At 26.3% G+C, this 22611-nt stretch overlaps 1 protein-coding gene across 1 annotated transcript in view; it reads left to right on the top strand.

Moving 5' to 3' along the window:
* LOC100202677 (inositol polyphosphate-4-phosphatase type I A) overlaps nucleotides 1-22611 on the top strand; it is an 80194-nt gene that overhangs the window by 15080 nt on the left and 42503 nt on the right. Inside the window, exons 2-20 of the mRNA XM_065813136.1 lie at nucleotides 2030-2094; nucleotides 3468-3552; nucleotides 6641-6731; nucleotides 7294-7357; nucleotides 8294-8332; nucleotides 8549-8633; nucleotides 8997-9112; nucleotides 9318-9428; nucleotides 9539-9618; nucleotides 12276-12321; nucleotides 12410-12445; nucleotides 12550-12569; nucleotides 18054-18101; nucleotides 18189-18263; nucleotides 19744-19801; nucleotides 19882-19987; nucleotides 21651-21755; nucleotides 21831-21951; nucleotides 22041-22096. Coding sequence (XP_065669208.1) covers nucleotides 2030-2094; nucleotides 3468-3552; nucleotides 6641-6731; nucleotides 7294-7357; nucleotides 8294-8332; nucleotides 8549-8633; nucleotides 8997-9112; nucleotides 9318-9428; nucleotides 9539-9618; nucleotides 12276-12321; nucleotides 12410-12445; nucleotides 12550-12569; nucleotides 18054-18101; nucleotides 18189-18263; nucleotides 19744-19801; nucleotides 19882-19987; nucleotides 21651-21755; nucleotides 21831-21951; nucleotides 22041-22096 — 1407 coding nt within the window. The remainder of the gene's footprint in view (nucleotides 1-2029; nucleotides 2095-3467; nucleotides 3553-6640; nucleotides 6732-7293; nucleotides 7358-8293; nucleotides 8333-8548; nucleotides 8634-8996; nucleotides 9113-9317; nucleotides 9429-9538; nucleotides 9619-12275; nucleotides 12322-12409; nucleotides 12446-12549; nucleotides 12570-18053; nucleotides 18102-18188; nucleotides 18264-19743; nucleotides 19802-19881; nucleotides 19988-21650; nucleotides 21756-21830; nucleotides 21952-22040; nucleotides 22097-22611) is intronic.

The following is a 22611-nucleotide window of genomic DNA, read 5'->3' as shown; positions in this document are numbered from 1 at the left end:
GTGCAAAGCATGTATCGAATTATTTCGAAAATGGAGCAAAGGACAAAGAAAAAGCTTCAAATTTGGTGTTCCAATGGTGTGGAGAGAGCAAAAAAATCATCATGATGACTGTTATTTCTGTGCAGTGCAAGTGCAAGGATTCAATAAGCATAAAAAACAATAATGGGAGTATCCTAACATGGAATCTGCAAGAAGGCCTGTCCCTCATTGTGAAGATGTGCCTGTACCTGTGTTTGCCATGTTACCTGACCTTTCCCCACCTGACGATGATGAAATGCAGGGTATGGAGCTAAGTATAAGTTCTGGAAGTGAACCAGAATATGAAGGAAGTTTCAGAACACCTACACAGTTTACCCAAGGAGAGCTCAACGATCTAATAAGAGACCTCAACCTCTCAAAAAGTGCATCTGAACTTTTAGCTTCAAGGCTAAGTGAAAAAAATTGTCTGATGCCTGGAACTAAAATTACATCTTACAGGACCAGAGAAGAAGCACTTCTTCAATTTTTCTGCGAAGATGACCTACTTGTATATTGTAAGGATATTCCTGGCCTGATGCTGCAAATGGGTTTACAAGTATATCGTCCTGAAGACTGGAGGCTTTTCATAGATAATTCTAAAAGGAGTTTGAAATGTGTTTTGTTGAACAATGGCAATCAGTGTGCATCTCTTCCAGTAGCTCACTCAACTAAACTTGCAGAACAATACAAAAATGTCAAAATGGTCTTGGAGAAACTGTGCTACCATGAACATTCGTGGCTGATATGTGTTGATTTAAAAATGATCAACTTTTTACTTGGACAGCAAAGTGGATACACAAAGTATCCTTGCTTCATCTGCATGTGGGATAGTAGAGCAAAACATCAGCACTGGAGAAACTGACAAGGTGTCCCTTGGAGGTGCCTCCAAGGGACACCTTGACAGTAGGAACATCAAACATAGTGAACGAACCTTTGGTGGACAAGGAAAAAATCATTCTACCACCACTTTACATAAAGTTAGGATTAATGAAGCAGTTCGTAAAGGCATTAGACAAAGATGGTAATTGCTTCATGTACATCTGCAGATCTTTCCCTGGTCTTAGTAGCGAAAAATTGAAGGCAGGAATCTTTGATGGTCCTCAAACTCGGAAACTCATTAAAGATTCAAATTTTCCTAAGGAAATGAATGACATTGAAGCTGCTGCATGGTGTAGTTTTGTGTTGGTAGTGAAGAACATCTTGGGAAATAAAAAGGCAGACAATTATGAAGAACTGGTACAAAACATGCTGTTGAGATTTAGAAATCTGGGTGTACACATGAGCATTAAATTGCATTATCTTCACAGTCACTTGGACAGATTTCCAAAAAACCTTGGAGATTTTAGCAAAGAAGGGAGAGATTTCATCAGGATATTATGGTGATGGAGGAAAGGTACCAAGGCAGATGGGACAGACATATGATGGCTGATTACTGCTGGAATCTACAGCGTGACTGCCCGAATAGCTCACATAGAAGAAAATCATATAAAAAGCACTTTTCCAGCGATTAAATGTCTCCTATCTTTCATGTCTTGTTCATTTTTGAAGATTACTTTCTAAAACTAGTTAAAATAAACTAAAATCAACATTTACTTTGTTAAATTTATTGTATTCATGACAATATCAATAAAGTTAATGCGCGTGTAGCAAATTACGTCTTTTTTTTACACATTTCACAAAAAATCTCAAAAACTTGAGCCAATCTGGCAAAACTGATTACATATTCAGAATTAGCACCCCAAAGTTACCCTAAATTCATTGAAATATCTTTGGCCCCAAAAATGCTGTTGACCTGTGTAATTGATTAAATCAATTATTTTGTCTATGTATAATGCAAGTATCTAATTTAAAAGTCACAAATTTTGAATATGTACGATATATAAACATCCGTGCAACAATATAAATCCAATTTAGAAATGTTAGTAAAACCTTTTTTATAACTCATGATTTTTATAACTCATGAAAAAATTTTTATAATTCATGATTTTAAATTTATTGTTCACATTTATAGATATCCTTGAAAGGTTTGTTAGGCTGCGTGGAAATTTACTATTCTATTTCAAAAATAAAGAAAAGGTTGGAATTAGTTTTTTTACAGTGATTAACTTTAATGCTTTTAAAAAAATAATATCCTATTAACAACTATTAGTTTAAATCTTGTCTTATTTTTATTGTTATATATCTTAATAAGATATAGGATAAACATTTCTTAGGTTTTTCCTTATGCAGAAATATAATACTGCTATACATTATTTGCAATATTTATTTGACTACAAAAATATTTTCTTTTTTTTTTATAAATATAATAGTATATGCAACTTATTCTTTGTTAGAAACCAAAATATTTTGTCAAATAAGACTGTTTTTGATTAGTTTGATTAAATTTTATGATCATTCTTTTTAACAAGTTCTAAAGTTCTAAGAGTGTTAGTACAGTTTGGTTGGCTACAGTGTTGCTGTTAGTTTAGTTGGTTACAGAGTTGCTGTTAGTTTGCTATAGAGGTGCTGTTTCTTTAAGCTTTTCTTTACAAAAAATTACTAATTAAAAATGTATTAAAAATTTCTTTTTATTGGTAAAACACAAAAGTCAGCATTCTTTTAATCAGTAATTACTTGAAAACTACTTTACAGATTTTTATAATTTTTTACATGATGAAACTTACTAAATTCTTTATTCCAATCAATTTTTATATTTTTAATTGGAGGTTTAGATTGAACCAAATTTTTTTGCAAGCACTTAGAGAGTTACTTTTTATAAACCTATTATTTGCATTTTGCAAAAATCTTCTTTATCTGAAGCATTTCTTGCTTTTCAATGGGATTCCTTTTATAATAGACCCATATCTTTCAATAACTTGCTGTTCAAGATAATTTATAGGATTTGCTTCCATAGTTACTAATTTAATGTTATTTTATTCTTGCCATTCTAGAGAATTTATAGAGTGATGAATTGTAACCAAATCAGGCCAAAATACTCAATTTTAAATTATATATTATGTATGACACTTTTTAATGAATGGCAAAAATTATTTTTTTTTAGCATTCTTTTATTTATACATATATCAAAGTTTTATGAGTTATGTATGGTGGACTTTTCTAACCGTAGGAGCAGATTGCTTACTATACAAGTAACTTAAGTGCAAAACCTCAGTTTGAATATACTTAAAGTTGATAATAAATATATGCCATATTTTTTTTTTTTAATGATAATAATATTGCTATCCTGCCAATTGTTTATTTTGCAGTAGGTTTCGTTGTCTTCAATGCACTAATTTTCTTGGTTTAAGTATTTATATAGCTTTTTTTGAGCAACAAATTTCTTCAAATTGTTCATGATTTTGGAGTTTTCTTTTTTATAATATGCTTTATATTTTTTTATTTCTTTAATATAACTTGGTATATCTATATCTATTTAAAAGTATTATTTATAAAAACAATTTTCTTTTTAGAATTCAGAATGCTTAGGTGTAATAGTGCTGGAAAGATTTAATGTTGTCGAAGAAAATTCTTTTTCGGATTATGGTTTTACCATTGGTATGCTGTTTTTGTGAAATGAGTTTTATAGTATGCAAAGATTTTTTCCAAATTTTTTCATATTTATAAGTAATTATTATAGTAATTAATTGTATTATTATCATAATATTCTGTCAGACATTTTAAGATCGCTATAAATTTTTTTTTTAATTTTTAATGGCTCAGTTCCACACTTATGTTGTTTTGATGGATTTCCATAAGGCTTTTTTTTATTTATACATGAATTAATGAACAGTTAAAGCAAGTTTTTATAACCGGAGGCATTAGTATGTTTTGTAGGTCAGTGTTTTACCCACTATTATATTGGAGGTTTTGCATCAGATTTTTTTTTCTCCTAATTTCTTTTGCCATGGCTAAAAATCTTCACTTGCTCTGAAAAATAAACCATGAAATTTTTCAAAAAAAAGCAAAGGATAAATTCAAGTTATTATTATGTTGAAAATTATCCATTTATTAAACGCAGTTTAGTTGGCATAAATAAAAACGAAGGAAAAAAATCATCATCAGCATAACATCAAAATACATATGTATACTAGTCTACTATGACATCGTATTATTTTTAGTTAAAAGACATACAAAAAAATGTTCCTGAAAAATCGTACAAAAAAAGAAGAGCAAAATTATAACAAAGTTTATTCAAAGATTTCAAATTATCTGCTGCTCTTTTCTTTTATTAAATAAATCTTATTTTTATTTTTAGAGTCCACATTTTTACTTTCTTTTTACTTTATCACTTAAGTTATGTAAATTACACATAATTGGTTTTCATAAGCATTTATCGAAAAGAAAAGTTTATTATATAAATATAATAAAAATATGGTGTTAGTTAGAAATGTAGAACAAAATACAAATAATGGTTTTGACAGTATTTGTGTAAGTGTAATTTTCAAATAAATTGTATAAAAAAAATTATAAAATTAATTATTTGCTGCAGATATTTTACAATATTTGTTAAAATGTGTGGTTAAAGGTATATAATTAGCGTATGATTAAGAAATAGTCAACACCACTATATTTATTGGTAAAGTTTTAGTACAGTATTTTTTATTATCAATATTTTAGCATATCATACTATTAGCATATTATTACTAAATTTTGATTTATATTCCTCTTACCTCCTAACATTTAAATATATAATTTCTTCTCTCATGAATGAGTCTCACTACTTCTTTAGATGGTCATTCTTTTGGTTAATGATTATAGTTAATGATTCTTTGTCTACAATCTTTTTTTAGAATCAATGTAAGACTACTAGATTATTAGATTAGTTCTGTTTGTCACCTGTATACAATTTTTTATTGCAGAAAATTAAAAAAAAAATTTTAAACCTTTTTTAAAAACATTTATTCACTTTTTTAAGAGAGTCAATACAAACAAGTAAGCCACTTTTTATATTAATCATATTTTGGGTTTTTGCATAAACGGTAAGCTTGTGACTACAAACTAGGGTTTCTGAACACTGTTTAACAGTAACATTAAAACATCTGGTTTTTTTACAAAAAATTAAAAAGAGCAAACAGCTGTTTTTAAATGACTGTTTTTACTGTTTTTTCATTTTTTATTTAATTAGAATTAAAGCAACAAAAAAATAAAATCAAGCATTCGCCACAATGGTTAAGTTCTATTTCAATATTATAATGAGTTTTAACTGCTTAAAGTTTCATTCAAACCTAAAAATGTTCAAATTTTTTGATTCAAAAATTTCAAATAAAAAAAGATAAGCAGTTACTAAAAGAAAAGTTTCTTAAGCAACACATTAAATAAAACAATTAAAATGGTAGCTTGATTTGATTTTCTTTTTTTAATAACAATTTAATTTATAGTTGTTGGATAATAAGTAATATAATTCATAACTTTAGTAGTTAGCATTTTTTTATAAAAAAAGTCTAAGCACTAGTACAAGGGAGTTTCTTTTATTAATGGTTCTTTTTTTACTAATATAGTGCTAAAATTTTCTTAGGAGTTTCTTATGTTATAACTAAGGTTTTTAGCACCAGTTTCTTCTTCTTCTTATTTTTTTTTCTTTTAGATTATTCACCTCCCCAAGGCCCGAGAGGGGCCACTACAGTCGAGGAGGCTACTCATTTTTTTGTGTTTTTTTTTTTAATTTTATTAAAGTTAAGCGCGGTACTTCCAGGGACGTGGTAGGAGTCGAACTCCGAACCTCTCGCTTACAAAGCGAGCGCTCTTACCACTACACCACTACGCATTATTTACATTAACTCAAAGTTTGCATAGTTTGCAGTTATTAAATTTTTTTCTTAATGGTGGGTAAAACAACTAATTGATATCCTTATTTTACATTCGTATTCTTAACAATGTCAGTCTGAACATACGCAACAAAATGGAAAAATTTAATTACGAAAGAAGTTACGACAGTGTCAGCATTGTAACTAAATAATAAAATGCTCAGAAAATTCTACAACTACCTTAAAAAATCACTTAAGAAGTCACAGAATTTGTTTAGATAAGGCAATAGTTTTTTTTTAGTTTTGAAATGTTGTTTTTTTATTGATAAAAAGTAAAAGTTAATAAACAGAGGGGGGGAGGGGGCTAAATAAGCTTGTGGTGGGTCGGGAAAATGTTCAGAATATCATGTTCCAGAATTCATTGAATATCATTACACTTCACTTGAGTTATTCATTGAACAGACAAAAGAAACATTACATTGATAATCAAAGATCATTTGAAAGGCTGCAAAAGAAAAAAATCCCATCCTGATTATGGATATAAGCAATGCATTTTGCAGAGCATTGATTTCAACAGCAAACATCTATAAAATCATTGAAAGAACCTTTTAACTAAATAATATTCATAAAAATCACACAAAAAAATGTGGTGTTTGCATTAAATTTTTCTGAGTTCATTTATGATTTTCAGAAATGTATCTTAATGATACTGTCTCAATGTTTTTTTGAGAAAAAATGAAAAAATCTTTTATTAGTTCTTCACAGTCTGTTTTTTTTTTTTTTTAATTCTTATTTGAATTAAAATCCTGTAGAAAACCTGTATGTTGATATATATTATAAAAGATCTTTTTTATCTCTAACTTTATTTATGGCTGTTTTGTTTTTAAATTTGATAACAGAGTTTGAAGATTCTGAAGAACAGAAATATGAGTTTGGGACAACAACTAAGGAAGATTTAAATGAATGGGTACACCAGCTAAAGTCTGCAAGGTATAAAATATGTTATAAATATTCTCCAAATAATCTGATTTTTAAGCAACATTAATGACAGAATAGTGTTTAAAATTGTAGAATATAAAAAAAAATCAAAATGTAAGTTATCAGTTAAAATAGGGGTGTATATAGTGGTATTTAAATTTATAATGGTTGATTTTTTATTAATGGGTGTTTATATTTGAGATTTTATTATGGGTGTTAGTATTTTAGAAAGTTCAATTGTACTTATTAAATATTAAACTTATTAAATATTTAAACTTATTTTAATAAGTTAAATCACAAATTGAATTCAACATCAGAAACAATTTACTTGTAATTCAACATAAGAAATATTTTACTAGTAATGCATTCAACATAAGAAACAATTTACGTAATGCATTCAACATAAGAGACAGTTTACTAGTAATGTATTCAACTTAAAAAACAATTTACTAGTAATTCATTTCTAAAGTTTAATGTTTTATTAAGTCCTAATATTGAATTTAATTTTGCAATAAATAGTGTTCATATTACATTTTTTTTTAATAAGTAAATCAGTGTTAAAATTATTTTTCAGCTACGAGAAACTTTATCAGACTATGCTTGAGTTACAACAGGAGATACTAGAGAAAACTGGCCAGGTATGAAATTTGAGCTCGCCTTCTCACGTGTGACCAGGTATGAAAATTAGGCCTTCTTGTGCGAGATTTGAAATTTGTTAGTTGAGCTTCTCATGTGTATGTGTAATCTCAAATTCTTTATCTGAAAGTTTTATAATAGATCTTTATAATCAAAAATATTCAGTAAGGAAGTAAACATATGATGAATGAAGATTTAAATTATGCTTTAAATTAAAAAAAACTGGGATGCACAAGTGTTAAAATTTTTTAATGGGTGTTGAAGAGAATTCTAAAATTAGGTTTTTAAAAAGGCTGAAATGAATAGATGCTAGAATACAAAGTTAGGATAGAGTTGCTGAGTAGAGCCGTAGTGTTGGGTAAAGATATTTTATAACTAAAGTTGTGGAAGTGTTACAAATTGGGTAGAGTTGTAGACCTATTGATTTAATAATTAAATAAAATGAAAAGACTTTGTTTAAACTATCAACATCTTTAAAGATAATTTATCTACATTAATCTTTATACATGAAAGGTTGAGTTTTAATTTATCCCAACTGCCTCATTTACTGCAAATTTCTACGTTTCGATCCCGAAAGATGTTGCCTTATTGTTTGGGCACTTTCATTAGATGCAATTATTTGTAATTTTAAAAGTTATTGTAATAATTCATTGAATTTTTTTCTTGCTTTGAAAAATTTCTATCAAAAATAGAAAGTGTTAACAAGGTGTAAAGATAAGTTTTAAAAATCAATTATTATAAGTCTGGTTTGTAAACATTATGAAATCGGTTGTTATGGATGTATAATTGGTTGTATTCAATTTTGAACTAGAATGTAGGAAAGGGAGGCAGAAGAAATGTTAATTTAAAAATTGTGTTTAGTTAAATTAAATATATTTTTATTTTCTTTATTCAAAGGTATTTTCTATTTGATGTTGTTATAAATATTATTTATTAAGGATCCGTTGCCAGACTATCATCCAAGACTAGGAAATAAAGTAGGTGTCATATAAATTGATTTAAAAACTAATATACTTAATCTTATGTTTGGCACCCTTAAAAGAGACCAAATAGAATAGTAATCTTTAAATACAGAATATTTTTTGTATTGGTTTGTTTTATATATTATTAGAATTCTCTTTCCAAATGTTTTTCTTTTTATATAGTTTTGCGAATTTATTAAGTTTTATTTTTTTATTTTTTGTTTTATTAAGACAATAGATGTGAACAGTCAAAAATTACATACATTAAGTTTAACAGATAGCGACAATGACAATGCTTTTATGGAGATCTGTTTAGGTATAATTTTGAAAATTTTACCATCCATAGCATCCATAGGTAAAGGCTAGCAGAGAGTTTTGATAAACTTAAAGGCTAGCACATTAGTTTGATTCTAAACCACATGTTTTTAGGATCAATATAAAGAAAGAAATCTTTGAAGATGTCATAAAAGGAGAGGAATTGAGGCAGGAGGTGGTTTTTAAAATATATTTATGAAAAAATCTAATGAACAGGGATATCACTATTCTCTACTACCACAGCTCTCTGTTAGTTACTGCATATGGTTGTTAAATTAACTCTATACTAGCTGCTGCATATAGTTTTTTTGTTTTGCGATTAAAGTTTTTCAATCAAGATATGATTTAAACTAATAATTTTTAGCTTGTGCAAACCTGCTACCTCAAAGTGAATCACCTCCCACTACTATGGTGAAGGTATTTACTATGGAGCCTCCTTCATTTGAATGGGTCAAGTATTCTCAAACTGAAGTTTGTGAGGTGAATCATTTGAAACTTTTTTAAAATCCACAAAACCTTATTTTTTTAAAAGTATTTGAAAACCAAGAAGTGTATGTTTTTTATTTAAAAACAAAGAAGAGTATTTTTCATAATAAGTTAGTTATAATGATTTTAGAAAGTGTTATTTACTATTGTTGTTTTATAATATTGTTAAATTATTTATATATTTATTAAATTAATGTAGGAATCTCATGAGCCCAATTTTTTTAAAACATTAACACTGGGATCAAAGCTTCAGCTTTCAACTCGGCTGAAATTTGTTGTCCTAAATGTCATAAGTAAATCAAAGAATGATGTAAATTTTTTTAATTTATTTTCTTTTTTTTATGTTATGTTTTTTATTATATTTTTCTTTTCTCCATTAAAGTTGTAGTAATAATTAATGAAATCTTTTTTTTTTATGAGGTTGAAGCAATAGGAAGTGCTGTCTGTACTATTCGAGATATTAAAGAAGCTAAAAGTTGTCAAATGACCCTGAGCATAATGTAAGCTTATTACATTTTATAATAACATTTTTTAAAAATATTTTGTTTGTTTTATAACATTTAGTTGACTAGCTGGTTTCTGTCAAATCTGTCCTGCTAAACACAAATATATAAACTTAATTCTTTTAATTTTAAAGTTACATCAAATTTAGGTTCCATTAAAGAATAAAGACAATGTAACAGTAAAAATCAAATCTAAATATGTTTGTTTACCTTTATTTTGAATTTTAATACAGATAAATATGCTGTAAACAAAATTTACACAGTTTAAACTATTGTATAAAAAAATGAGCCATATGTTATAGAAAAAAAAAATTTTAACTTTTGGTTTTCTGCCTTTCTTGGTAAATTTCATCTGTTTAATATCCTGGTGAAAGTGTTCATTTTGTTTGTCACTCATTTTAAGAGTAGGGTGGAAAAAGTTGAGATGAAAATGAAAAATTGTATTGTTTTATAGTTTTGTAACAGGTCTTTCACAGTCATAAAGTATTCTTTGCTGCATGATTGCCTAAAAATCCTTGAATTATCATCTTTAGAGATGTCACTAGTTCTTTCTTGGTAGGATTTTCATAGAGTTAATTTGTTGGTCAATAATAAATAATTTTCTCAGTTTAGCATGACTTAATTTGGAATGAAATAAAGAAAATATAATATTTACTGGAGTCTCTACTGCCCCCTACATAAAGAAAATAATATCTTTTTATAACCTCTTCTGTGTTATCCATGTTATATAGCAACAACCCTTAAATCAGCACAAACTTTCTAGTTGCAGTCTATGATTGATAGCATGATTTACATACTTTACATTTCTTTTAAAATAAAGATGTATTCAATAGGTTTGAAAGGATATTGTCATCATTATAAAGTGATTTAGTTTTAAGCTGTATTTTATTAATGGTTTAAGAACCATTAAAAAAAATTTGTCATAAGGTATTTTAAGTCTCTTCTTTAATACACTAATATTGTTGCAAAAGCAAATTGACTCAGTAAAAAAGTTGAGCTACTGTTTGTTTCTTTTCCTCTGCATAAGTTTTTTTTCTAGAGGTTTTTTTAAATCTTTAGCTCCTAGAAAAAAAACTTTTTGTTGTTGAGAGCTTTTAAAAAGAATATGAATTATGATTATTTGGTCCTGCCAGATATACTATTATGCTTTTACCTCAAATACACAAATTTATTAGGAGTTAGCAAGCATTGGTCATTCCTTAAAATATCCTGTTGTTTTTGTGTAGTGTCTAAAGAGTCTGGATATTTCTAACTATAAGAAAATGGTTTAGATACAAATGCTAAATTAGTTAGGGGTTGTCCATAAATTACGTCACACAGTTTTTGATACCCCCCCCCCCCTCCTTCATAGCACATCTGTAACACTTTATTGCCCTACCCCCCCCCCCCTAATAGTATGCAACAATTTTGTACCCCCCCTCCCCCATAAAATTTTTTAGATATTTTTTTAGGGAAGAGGGGTACCAAATTTTAAAAAATACAAAAAGATTTTAAATATAATAATATCTATAATTTTCTGAGCTTCTTTGAGTTAATTAATTAGTACTTTTCAGTCTGTTTAATGTTTTTTCAACCCCAATAGTTCCATGTAAAATTGTATAAATTAACATCGCTATTCTAAACATGATACTAATTTTAAAAACCTATTCTTCCAATATATAATACATGCAAAATATTATATATAATATATAATGCATAATAATACAATATACTATACTATGCATTCAAAAATATTATTTTATAAATATAATTTTAACTTGCAACGTTAGCGTGGTCTAGTGGATTCCGCCTCAGGCTAGTAAACTGAGGGTTCCAGATTTGCCTCTTGGTATCGAAATTATTATTATTTTTTTTAGTTAGTGCACAAAGGTTGTTTTTTTGTTGCTGCACACTTTTGTGCACTAACTAAATAAAGTTCTTACCATATAAAATCAATGCGCAAAACGTGCACTGCTTATAGATTGTTACAGCCATAACAGTTCATTAACAGGCTGTAACTACTCTGTTAATAGACTACACATTGACTAAGTAAGATTTAGGCGTAGTTGATTTTACAATCAACATGTACATACATCAACTGAGGGTTTTAGTTTGGTCAGATACTCTTTTAATTAAAAGAAGGTCTTTTCTAGATTTAAAACTTAAAAAAAAAAGATGTTGTGTCACAAAATTGAGACCTCCCCCCCTCCCCCTTGTAACAAATTGTCACAAAATTGTCTCACCCCCTCCCCCCCTTCACCTTCTCCTAAAGTGTGGCATAATTTATGGACAACCCCTTAAATGATATTAGAAACACCAAAACATAAGATTTACTTCAAGTATTTAAGTCAAGTATACTTCTAATAATTAAAGTAAATGTATACTTAACTTATGTGTTCTATATAATATAGTTAAAGTAAATGTATACTTAACTTATGTGTTCTATATAATATATTTAAGAAACAGCTAAAAAAAGCACCTTATCATTAGAAAGTTTTGGTTGCAATTAAATAAGTAATTCAATGACCTAATAAATTATATATATTAGAAAAATTGTCACATATTGTAAATGTTTAAAATAATTCTAAATTAATTAGAGATTTTTTATTTATTACCAAATTTTATTAGGAAATGAATTATAAAGTTGTATTTTTGAATGTTTGAACTTATTACAGGAATCTTGATAAAGTTGTTGGCAATATTATGATCCAAGGCTGGTTGGTATGCAAACTTATTAAAATCATAAATAATTTAAGGTATACTTTGTTAAATCAAGAATATTTCATTCCAAATAACTTGTTGTTTTTAGAGAGAAAATGGTTTTTATGACATCACATCAAAAAGCGTATGTTTAATTTTTCTCAAGTTCTAACTTTAATGCTTCTATTGAAAAATTTGTATAGAAAACTAACAATAACTATTTTATATGTAAAATATTTTTTGCTTTAGCTTAGAGTTGGACATCCTAAGTGAGTATGATTTTTTCCATATTTTAATTTTTTTAAACTTTAGTTTTTTAAAAAACATTAGACTATGGCCTAAGTAAAAAGGATGTAAACAATAAATTTTAAATAAGCATGGTTGAGGTGCCAAAATTGCATATACAAACAGCTTTTTGCTTGGGCTTAATAATATTTGCTGCAATTATAAAATTAATTTGCTAAATAAAGTCTGTTAATTTAATAGTAATGTTTGACTTATTTTTGAAAAATAAAAGTTTTTAAAAATATAAATAAGTATTATTGTTATTATCGTTTTCTTCAGAAAAATTATATTTGTTACATAAATAAACATTTCTAGTAGTAAAACAGAAATAAATACATACAGCATAGAAAACATGCTGAATATATTTATTACATTTATTTATAAAAAAAATGTGTCAACCTTGTATTTAATTAAAAATTGCACACTTAACTATGCGTTTTTTAAAGTTAATAAAAAAAGAAATTTAAGTTTTTAGATGTTATTAAAAAAAAATTTGTGTGGAATTTTTGGATTTTATTGAAAAAAGCAAAAAATATTAATAAGTCTTTTAATATAATTTAGTGTTTTTTTCATTTTCTTATATTAATAAGACTTTGCATTATATTTTTTTATATTAATAAGACTCTGCATTTAGCAAAAAACAGTAAAAAGTCTTGGTACTATAATTTATTACTCAATTATATTTAATATTGTTTATTTAACACAAAAAAATATTTATCATAAATTATTAATTTATTTAGAATATGTTAAAATATTTAATTTCTATATTAAAATTTGCTTGTTTAAGAGATTGACTTGATTTAAAAAAACAAAAAACTGTATATATAAAAAAAAAGAAAACAATATGCTGACTGCCTAGTCAAGTGTTAGACTGTAAAATTGATTATCCAACCAAAAATGGTAATAATAGATGCTAAATAAATGGCAAAAATGTTTTAAAAGTAATTATATATATATATATATATATATATATATATATATATATATATATATATATATATATATATATATATATATATATATATATATATACATATATATATATATATATACATACATACATACATACACACAGGGTGCGTCAGCTATTTGAAAGCATTGCGTAATGTCATCATTTCTTTATGTTACATTAATTTTTTTTATTTTTTTGCAGATAATTAAAAATAACAGATAATAAGCTAACATAAGAAATGAAAAGACATGCTGTAATTGTAACATTAAAGGCAAAACATAGCGATTTACAAATTGCACTATTTCTTAAAGTCGCCCAATCTTTTGTTCTTAAAGTTCGCATGGAGTTTAAAGAAAATGATGGTTATTGTAATCTAGCTGCTAAGCATAAAAAGCATGAGTAACGGTCAGACACAACTAGAACACCTGAATTTATTCATCAAGTTCAGAATATCGTTGATGAGAGCCCCCAAAAGTCAATGAGGTCCATCGCAAAAGACCTGGGTGTTTCAGAAGCCACAATTTGAAGGACTGTTCATGAGAATCTTTGCTACAAGTCTAATGTGATGAAGAGAGGTCAGTTTATGTTCAAGACCACCAAAGCGAGTTGTTTGATAAGGTCCAAGAGGCTGTTATGCAAACTGAAACATCCTGCTGAGCAAAGCATGCTTTGGTTTTTTTTAAGATGAGAAAAACTTTGATCAAGATCAAAAAGTAAACAGAAGAAATGACAGATAGCTGTGTGATGACCCTTGCAAAGTTCCAACAGTCATGCACACAGAATTTCCTGTAACTGTCATGGTTTTGGGGGTTGTTAACAACGAAGGACATGTGATGCCACCACACTTCTTTCCGCAAGGACTAAGATTTACTTCTACTGCTTACATTGAAGTCTTGGTTACTGTTGTTAAGCCTTGGATCAGTAGAGTAAGAAATGGAAGGCCCAACAATTTTTCAACTAGACTCTGCACCAGTACATAAGGCTCAAAACACTCAGGAATGGTTGGCGGACCATTTTTATGATCACATCACTCCAAACTTGTGACCTCCAAATTCTCCAGACCTGAATCCATTGAATTATTATGTGTGGGGCGTCGTTGAGATAGATGTTAATAAACATCCCCATAACACCAAAGATTCTCTGAAAGAATCCATTGTCCGAGTAATGGACAACATAGATGAGGGCCATCTCAAGCACGCTTGCAGTTGGTTTAGGTCTTGAATTGAAGCTGTTATTGAAGTAGAGGGGGATTTCATTGAATGAAATTATTATACATATATATATATATATATATATATATATATATATATATATATATATATATATATATATATATATATATATATATATATATATATATATATATATATGTATGTATGTATGTATGTATATATATATATATATATATATATATATATATATATATATATATATATATATATATGTATATATATATATATATATATATATATATATATATGTATGTATGTATGTATGTATGTATGTATGTATGTATGTATATATATATACATATATATGTGTATAAATATATATATATATATATATATATATATATATATATATATATATATATATATATATATATATATATATATGTTAGAAAAACTAATAAAGTTTAAAAGAAGTGTTTCTTATTTAACTGTTAATGAGATTTTGTTTTAGCCAACTCATCCTATCATCACACTTCTTACTACTCCCCTAAAGCTGACTGGGACTCTTTTTGCAATTTTCTTCGTGATGGTCCTTGGGCTGATATCTTTTCCCTCTCAGCTGAAAAATGCGTCTCCTATGTAACCTCCTGGATTTAGGCAGGAATGGAAGCTTTTATTCCTCATTAGTGTCAAGCCTCATTCTACTCCATGATTTTCACCCTCTTGTGTAGCTGCTATATCTAATTGTAATCACTTTTCATCTTTTTCAAAAGAACAACTCTCTCAAAAACAAACAGCTATTTATTATTGCAAGAAATCAATGTAAGAAGGTGTTGTCAGATGCTAAGCTCCATTATTTTCAGTTCACTAAATTTCATATCTTATTTCAGAAGTTAGACTCTAGAGACTTTTGGAAAATCTTTAACATCTCAATCATTTTCTCTCTCCTGATTCCATTCTCTATTTCTACTTATCTCTTATTTGTCTCTGTATGGAATGCTGTTGTCATATTTGAGCTGGTTCTTCTAATGATGCTCTTTTTCTTCTAGACAAGGTTCAAAAACAAATTGTAAACGCAGTTGGACCTGGTCTATCTGCTATGCTTGAGCCTCTTTCCTATCTTTGTAAATTTGTATCTCTTTCTCTTTTCTACAAATACTACCATGGTTGCTGCTCAAAGGAGCTATTATCTCTATTTCCATCAACTAAAACTCACACTTGCTTGACTTGTTATTCATCCAAGTCTGATTCTTTCACTGTATCTGTCCCTGCATGCTCTAAAAACTTTTATTAATCTAGTTTTTTCCCCCTCACTCCAACCCTTTGGAACTCTCTCCCATCTTCATGTTTTCCTGACTCATACAACCTTCAACTTTTTAAGTCTTCTGTCAACCGTTTCTTTGCTCTATAACTCTATTCTTTCTTTCTAGTAACTCCCAGCAGTCATACTAATAAAATAATATTTTTTGTTGGTTCAATGTTTTTTTGAAATTACTAGACAGTTGCAATTTTTTTGATCAAATTAAAGGTAGGGGAGAGGGGGAGTATCGGTACAGAGTGAGCATTGATACACAGGCAAATATTGAGGCATTTTAAATAAATTTCAACTTTTAAATGCTGATTTCAAATGTTGTTTATAATCGTTTTTTCCACAAAAAATATAGTTAGGTTTAAAGATTCTGTAAATTTACCTGTTGTTTATTTTGCCGTTACCTTGATTTTTTTTCACATTATGTTGAGAATGGTAAATAAGCTACTTTTTTGAGCATTTATTGATGTTTTAATTAATCAAAATTTAAGATTAAATTTAAATTTGCTAAAAAAACCTAAAAATAATTCACTCACTGGCAAAAGGTGAGGATTGGTACATTGAAATGGAGAAGCATTGGTATGGAATTTTTAATATCTGTTATGGAAATTACATATTTACACTACAGTAATATTTTACTTTATTGCACATTGCAAATATGTAGGTTATTAATTTATTTAATTCAAGTAGTAAATTTAAGTAGTATTTGTTTTATTAATTTTTTTATATTAAATTATTTTTTTAGTATCTTTTATTAGATATTTAGTATGAAATTTTTCTATATGTATTTATGTTAGCATGTGTTGTACAAATGCTACCCTTGCTGTGTATTAATAGTCCCTATGTAAGGGAGCATTGGTACAAAAAACTACCAAATTCAAAAGTATCGTAGTTTTAAAAGTTTAAAAGTATCATCTTTAACTATTAATTTTTGTAAACATAAATTATATTTAAATGTTGCCAATAGAGTTAGGACTATTGTAATTGTAATGAAAACAATAACAGTAACAATAATTATTGTTATTGTATTAACTTAATTTAGAAACAATAACAATACTTGTGATTTACAACTATTGTAATTCTGTAATACAATAACAATGAATATTGTATTGCAATTCATCTTTATAAAACAATAACAATATCTGAAAAAAAAATGTATTGTAATGACCCACTACAATAACAATAAATATTGTATTGTAATTTGTCTTTGTAATACAATAACAATATATTGTTATTGTAATAAAAGACATTAACATTTTTATTTAAGAAGAATTATTATGTTTAACTGTTTGTGTAATTAAAGCTAATTTTCCTATATTAAAATCAAGAGGAAAAAATAAAAGGGCTGAATAAAATAATGTATGAGTGTTATTTTTCATAATAGTAAGGCTATCATCAGACAGGCAATATTTTGCGGCCATTTAGAGCTTAGAAATAAATAACAAGATAGGTGATGCGAAATCTAAATATGTAAAAAATAAAATTTGCAATATATTGCAAATCTGTAAATAAAAAATAGCAAAAATAATAGTAAGTTCGTCAGAGATGAATATAAATACGTTAAAATACGTTAGCTTTTCTACTTTAATGTAAAGTAATACACTACAATAGTTATTGTAATTGTTTTCATCAAAACAATACAATAGTTATTGTAATTTTATTTCATTAAAACAATACAATACAATAGTTCTCAAACTTTATTGTATTGTTAGAAGAAAAACAATACAATACTTATTGCAATTGTTTTTCATCACAGCAATACAATACCAAAATAAATTTTTTTTATTGTTTCTGTAATATTACAATACAATATTATTGTATTGTAATGTGTAATTGTATTTAATTTTTACAATTACAATTACAATAGTCCTAACCTTAGTTGCCAACACATTGGAAAAATAGCAAAAAATATTACTTTCCTATATTTTTATTTTATTTTTTTTTCAATTTCTTGTCATAAAGTGCCAATGTTCCCCTTCTCCCCTAATTTTAAATATAAATTTTACATTTAAAACAAAAAATTTTTCAATTTTAGAACTTATGTTGCAAATATTATCCAAAAAAGTTTCTATGCTCCTGCAAGGTTTAAATTTTTACTTTTTTTTTAAACTCCAATTATGTCATGTAACTTTCTAGCAATTTTTAATTTTTTTTAATTTCCTTTTTCTAGGAATGGAAATGGTTTCAAATTTCAAGAGTTTTTAGCAGAAAGCAGCCTTTGTTTTAAAATACCTTGCATGTTGCTGTATGTAAAAATTCAACAAACATAAATTTTAATTTAAATGAAGTTCGAAATTAAGTGACTAAATTTAAATTTATTTAATACTTCTTAAAGTATTTAAATAGAGTATCAAATGTTATATTGTTTAAAATAGTATTTTTAGAAAATGAATTTAAATCTGTTCCTTAATTTTTTTTTAAATAAAAAAAAAAGTTTTAAATAAAAAAAAAAGTGAGTTTATACTTTGAAAGTTATTTTAAAAACTTTGACAAACCCAATAATAATTGAATAAAAAAAAATAGAGTAAGCTAAAATTTACCCTGCTGGCCTCAGATGAGCACTGTGGCAAGGTTACTGATATTTGAAGCAGATGGGTAAAAAGAAAGAGGACAATCAATTTTGTCAGAAACAAGGTCAAATATAGAACACTTATGAAGTCTAAAAACAGTTTATTTAGTCATACAGTGATTTTTTTAAATGGTATACTTTTCATTGATATCCCCCCCTCCTAACCCTAACCCTGGGAGAAGTTTTTTTTGAAGACCAGCAATATTAGAGAACATTGAATTTAAACAATTAGGTACTCTTGAGTGCTAAATACATAGGAAGGGATGTTTAATAATTTTCAAAAAACTTTACCACTTACAAGCTTAAAAACCCATGATTATTATCAATAATCATTTATTTCAGCACCATCTTTTTCTTTTTCTCAACAGATCTCTTCTTTTATTTATTTTTTATTTTTTTGTTAATTTTTACGAGTTTTAGTATTTTACATTTAAATCTGTAAATATCTTATTAAATCTTTATTTATTAATTCATACAAATTGATGCTTAATCTCAAATTCTAAATTTTAAACTTTAAAAAAACAAATAAATTTACTTTGTGCTAATTTGAAAACCTGGTACCTCTTTTAATTGAAATTTGGTAGTGGTATAGTGGTAGAACACTAGCTTTATAGCAATAAGTTCCAAGTTTTATCCCCATTACATCTCTAGTAGTACCGCACTCAATTTGTTTCTCTGCGCAACAGCCTTGTTTGTCAAGATTTGTGTTTTCGAATTTAGGAGTTGAGAGAGGGTTGTAACCACAATAAAGCAGCATCCAATATGTAACCACAATAAAGTAGCCTCAATAAAGTAGCCTCAACTATAGCTTTATAGAGGTGAATAACATAAAAAGAGAAAAGAAAAAAAAAATACTGATGAAGTTCTTTATAGAAATTAGTTGGCTGAAAGGAGTAAATATTTCTTATTTCATCTTTTCTTTATTACTCTTTATTATTATTATTCTTTTGCCAAAAGTATTTTGCAAATAATAGTCATAAAATTTGCTATATTTTCTATTAAAGTAAAAATATGGTTTAAACAGATAAATTGAGCTGTCACTAAGCTTTGGAGCTGTATATATACTTATGTAAATATATATATATATATATAATATATATATATATATATATAAAATTTATTTTATAATCTTTTTATGATCTTTTTTTTTATATAGAAAACTTTATATTTCTGAAGAAAAAGAAACAGTTTTACAGTTGCATGGATTTGGTCAGGTAACATACCATAAAAATGCAAAAAAATTCAAGTGTATAACTATAACAAATAAGTATAAATAATATTTTTTTGTTTGTAGCTTCACCCTGAATGGGAAAAAGTAAAGAAAGATGTTGTCCAATACAACTATTTTGATTTAATCCAACGCTATTCAAATAGTTTGGCTGATTTATGTCAATATGAAGGTAAAAAGAAATTTTAAAACAAGATTAAGTAACAACTACAAGTTTTGTAACTCCCCCTTATATTGTTGCATTTAGTTATTATCCTTTATATTTTTCATTCTTTATGTTTTTTATACTCTCTTTATTTTGTTTTCAGTAGTTATTTAAAGTTTCTATACTAACTTTATAGAATTTTGTTTTTGTCATTCAAAAATATTTTATAGCAAGAAATATTTCTTTTTATAATTTTTTTTGTCATATGGCTTTATGTAAGGCAAAATTTGAATTTAAATCATAATAAATAAAATAAAAACACTGATGTATATATACATATAATTCAAATGTTCAAATCCACACTCTGCTGTACTTATAGATGTATCAGAAGAATGAAGATGTTGAAGATGTTCTAATTAAAGGTCTAGAGAATTCTCATAAATGTTTCTCTACAAATAAACTTTTAATTAACACAAATAAAACAGAGCTTATGTTAATTTGGAACTTTTTTCAGAAAGAAAATTAAAATTAAAACCATTGAAAGTAATGATTTACTTTACTGAATCATATGAACTATATTGGATGCATCTTTGATCGCATGTTGGATGTATCTTTGATTGCATGTTGGATGCATCTTTGATTGCATGTTGGATGCATCTTTGATTGCATATTGGATGCATCTTTGATCGCATTGTAATCTCTTTATGCTTTATCTTTTTTTTTTAGTTTAATTTTATTTAGGTGTCCCAAGAAGTCCTTATAGTCTTATCACAGAGCACCGCAAATGAAGATTTAATTGGAACTTCATGCCTCTTTCCTAACTAACTGTATATGTATATATATATATATATATATATATATATATATATATATATATATATATATATATATATATATATATATATATATATATATATATATATATAAATTTTGAAACAGGGTTCGACAAATCAACAAACATGCAAACAATTATAAAACAAGTATAAAATTGACAGAAAAACAAACGCTGTCAACTTTTCTTTCAAATGCTGGCGTTTGCTGAAAAATTTGAAAACAAATACAAGTTTTGCTGAGTTTGTTTTGATTATTTTATTTAGGACATCATTTTTAAAATTTAAAAGCAAAAGAAGCCATTCAAGGGTTGATGTCAATAGTAACAATTTTATATAAACTATAACGGTTAATAATTATTGTAATATTTAACAAGCTGATGATGCTGGTATCTATAACCCAGCTGATGATGCTGGTATCTATAACCCAGCGAAAAATTTTTCAATAATACAATTATTAGTATTGAGAGAAACTGTATTTCTTGATTTTTTAAAATAATATATATATATATATATATATATATATATTTATATATATATATATATTTATATATATATATATATATATATATGTATATATATATATATTTATATATATATTTATATATATATATATATATATATATATATATATATGTATATATATATGTATATATATATATATATATATATATATATATATATATATATATATATATATATATATATATATATATATATATATATATATATATAGATATATATATAGATATATATAGATATAGATATATAGATATAGATATATATAGATATATATATATAGATATAGATATAGATATATAGATATAGATATATATAGATATAGATATATAATTATTCAGGTGTCAATTTCAAGAGTAGTTCAGATAAGGCAAAAAAGGAATTAGAATTTATACCAACTAATCTACATGTTCATAGCCTCTGTGTCACAGAAGATAATGCTAAAGGTGAGATTAAATTTTGTAGCATATTGATTTTTTTTTAATATATAAATTAAGCAATCACTTAACAAATTTTTTTAGAGTTTTTTTACGATTTCATTACTGTTGGTGCTCCAACAGCTCATTATTTAAAATACAAAATGGGTGGTTTAAAAAGAATGATAGAAAACAATGATGAAAATACCCGTAAAGTTCTTGAAGGGTAATTTTTGTGTATAGTTTTTTTTATTTAAACTAATTTTTAGATTAATCAATTTAAAACTAAGGAAATTTATTTAATGCTGTTTTTAGACGTGATCAAAATGAAAAAAGAATGGCAAATTATTTAAAAGCTGTCCACTCTATTGGTATTTTTTTATGTTTTAAACTTTGCATGCACATTCTTGTACATATATATTAGGTATTTACTTACTTTTGCCAGCATACGTTATACGTACATTTATATGTTTTGTTGTGAAACTAAATTGAATTTTTTTGTTTATTGTTCATTGTTTGCATTATAAATTATTGTTTTTTGTTTATTGCTTATTGTTTGCATTAAGCTTGTTTATTGTTTGCATTATATATTATTTTTTTTTTACTTCTGCTTTTTGTAGTATGTTTTATAATTTATTTAGTTGTTAATTTTTATTTTTTTGTATTTTTATGTTAAAAAATATTTCGTAAACTGCATAACCTTTAAAACTGTATAAAGAAACATACCTGTGTCTCTGTGAACTAAAAAACACAAATAACACACACACAAAAATTAAAAGTTTACAAGATCTAATTTATATATAACTATACAAATTATAAAACAAATTATAAAAAGCAAAAGTAAAATAAAAAAAGAATACAATATAATACAATCTAATAGCAAGCT

This window comes from Hydra vulgaris, chromosome 12 (assembly GCF_038396675.1).
Source record: "Hydra vulgaris chromosome 12, alternate assembly HydraT2T_AEP".
NCBI classification, from domain to species: Eukaryota; Metazoa; Cnidaria; class Hydrozoa; order Anthoathecata; family Hydridae; genus Hydra; species Hydra vulgaris.
This window is presented reverse-complemented; position numbering and strand designations above follow the sequence as displayed.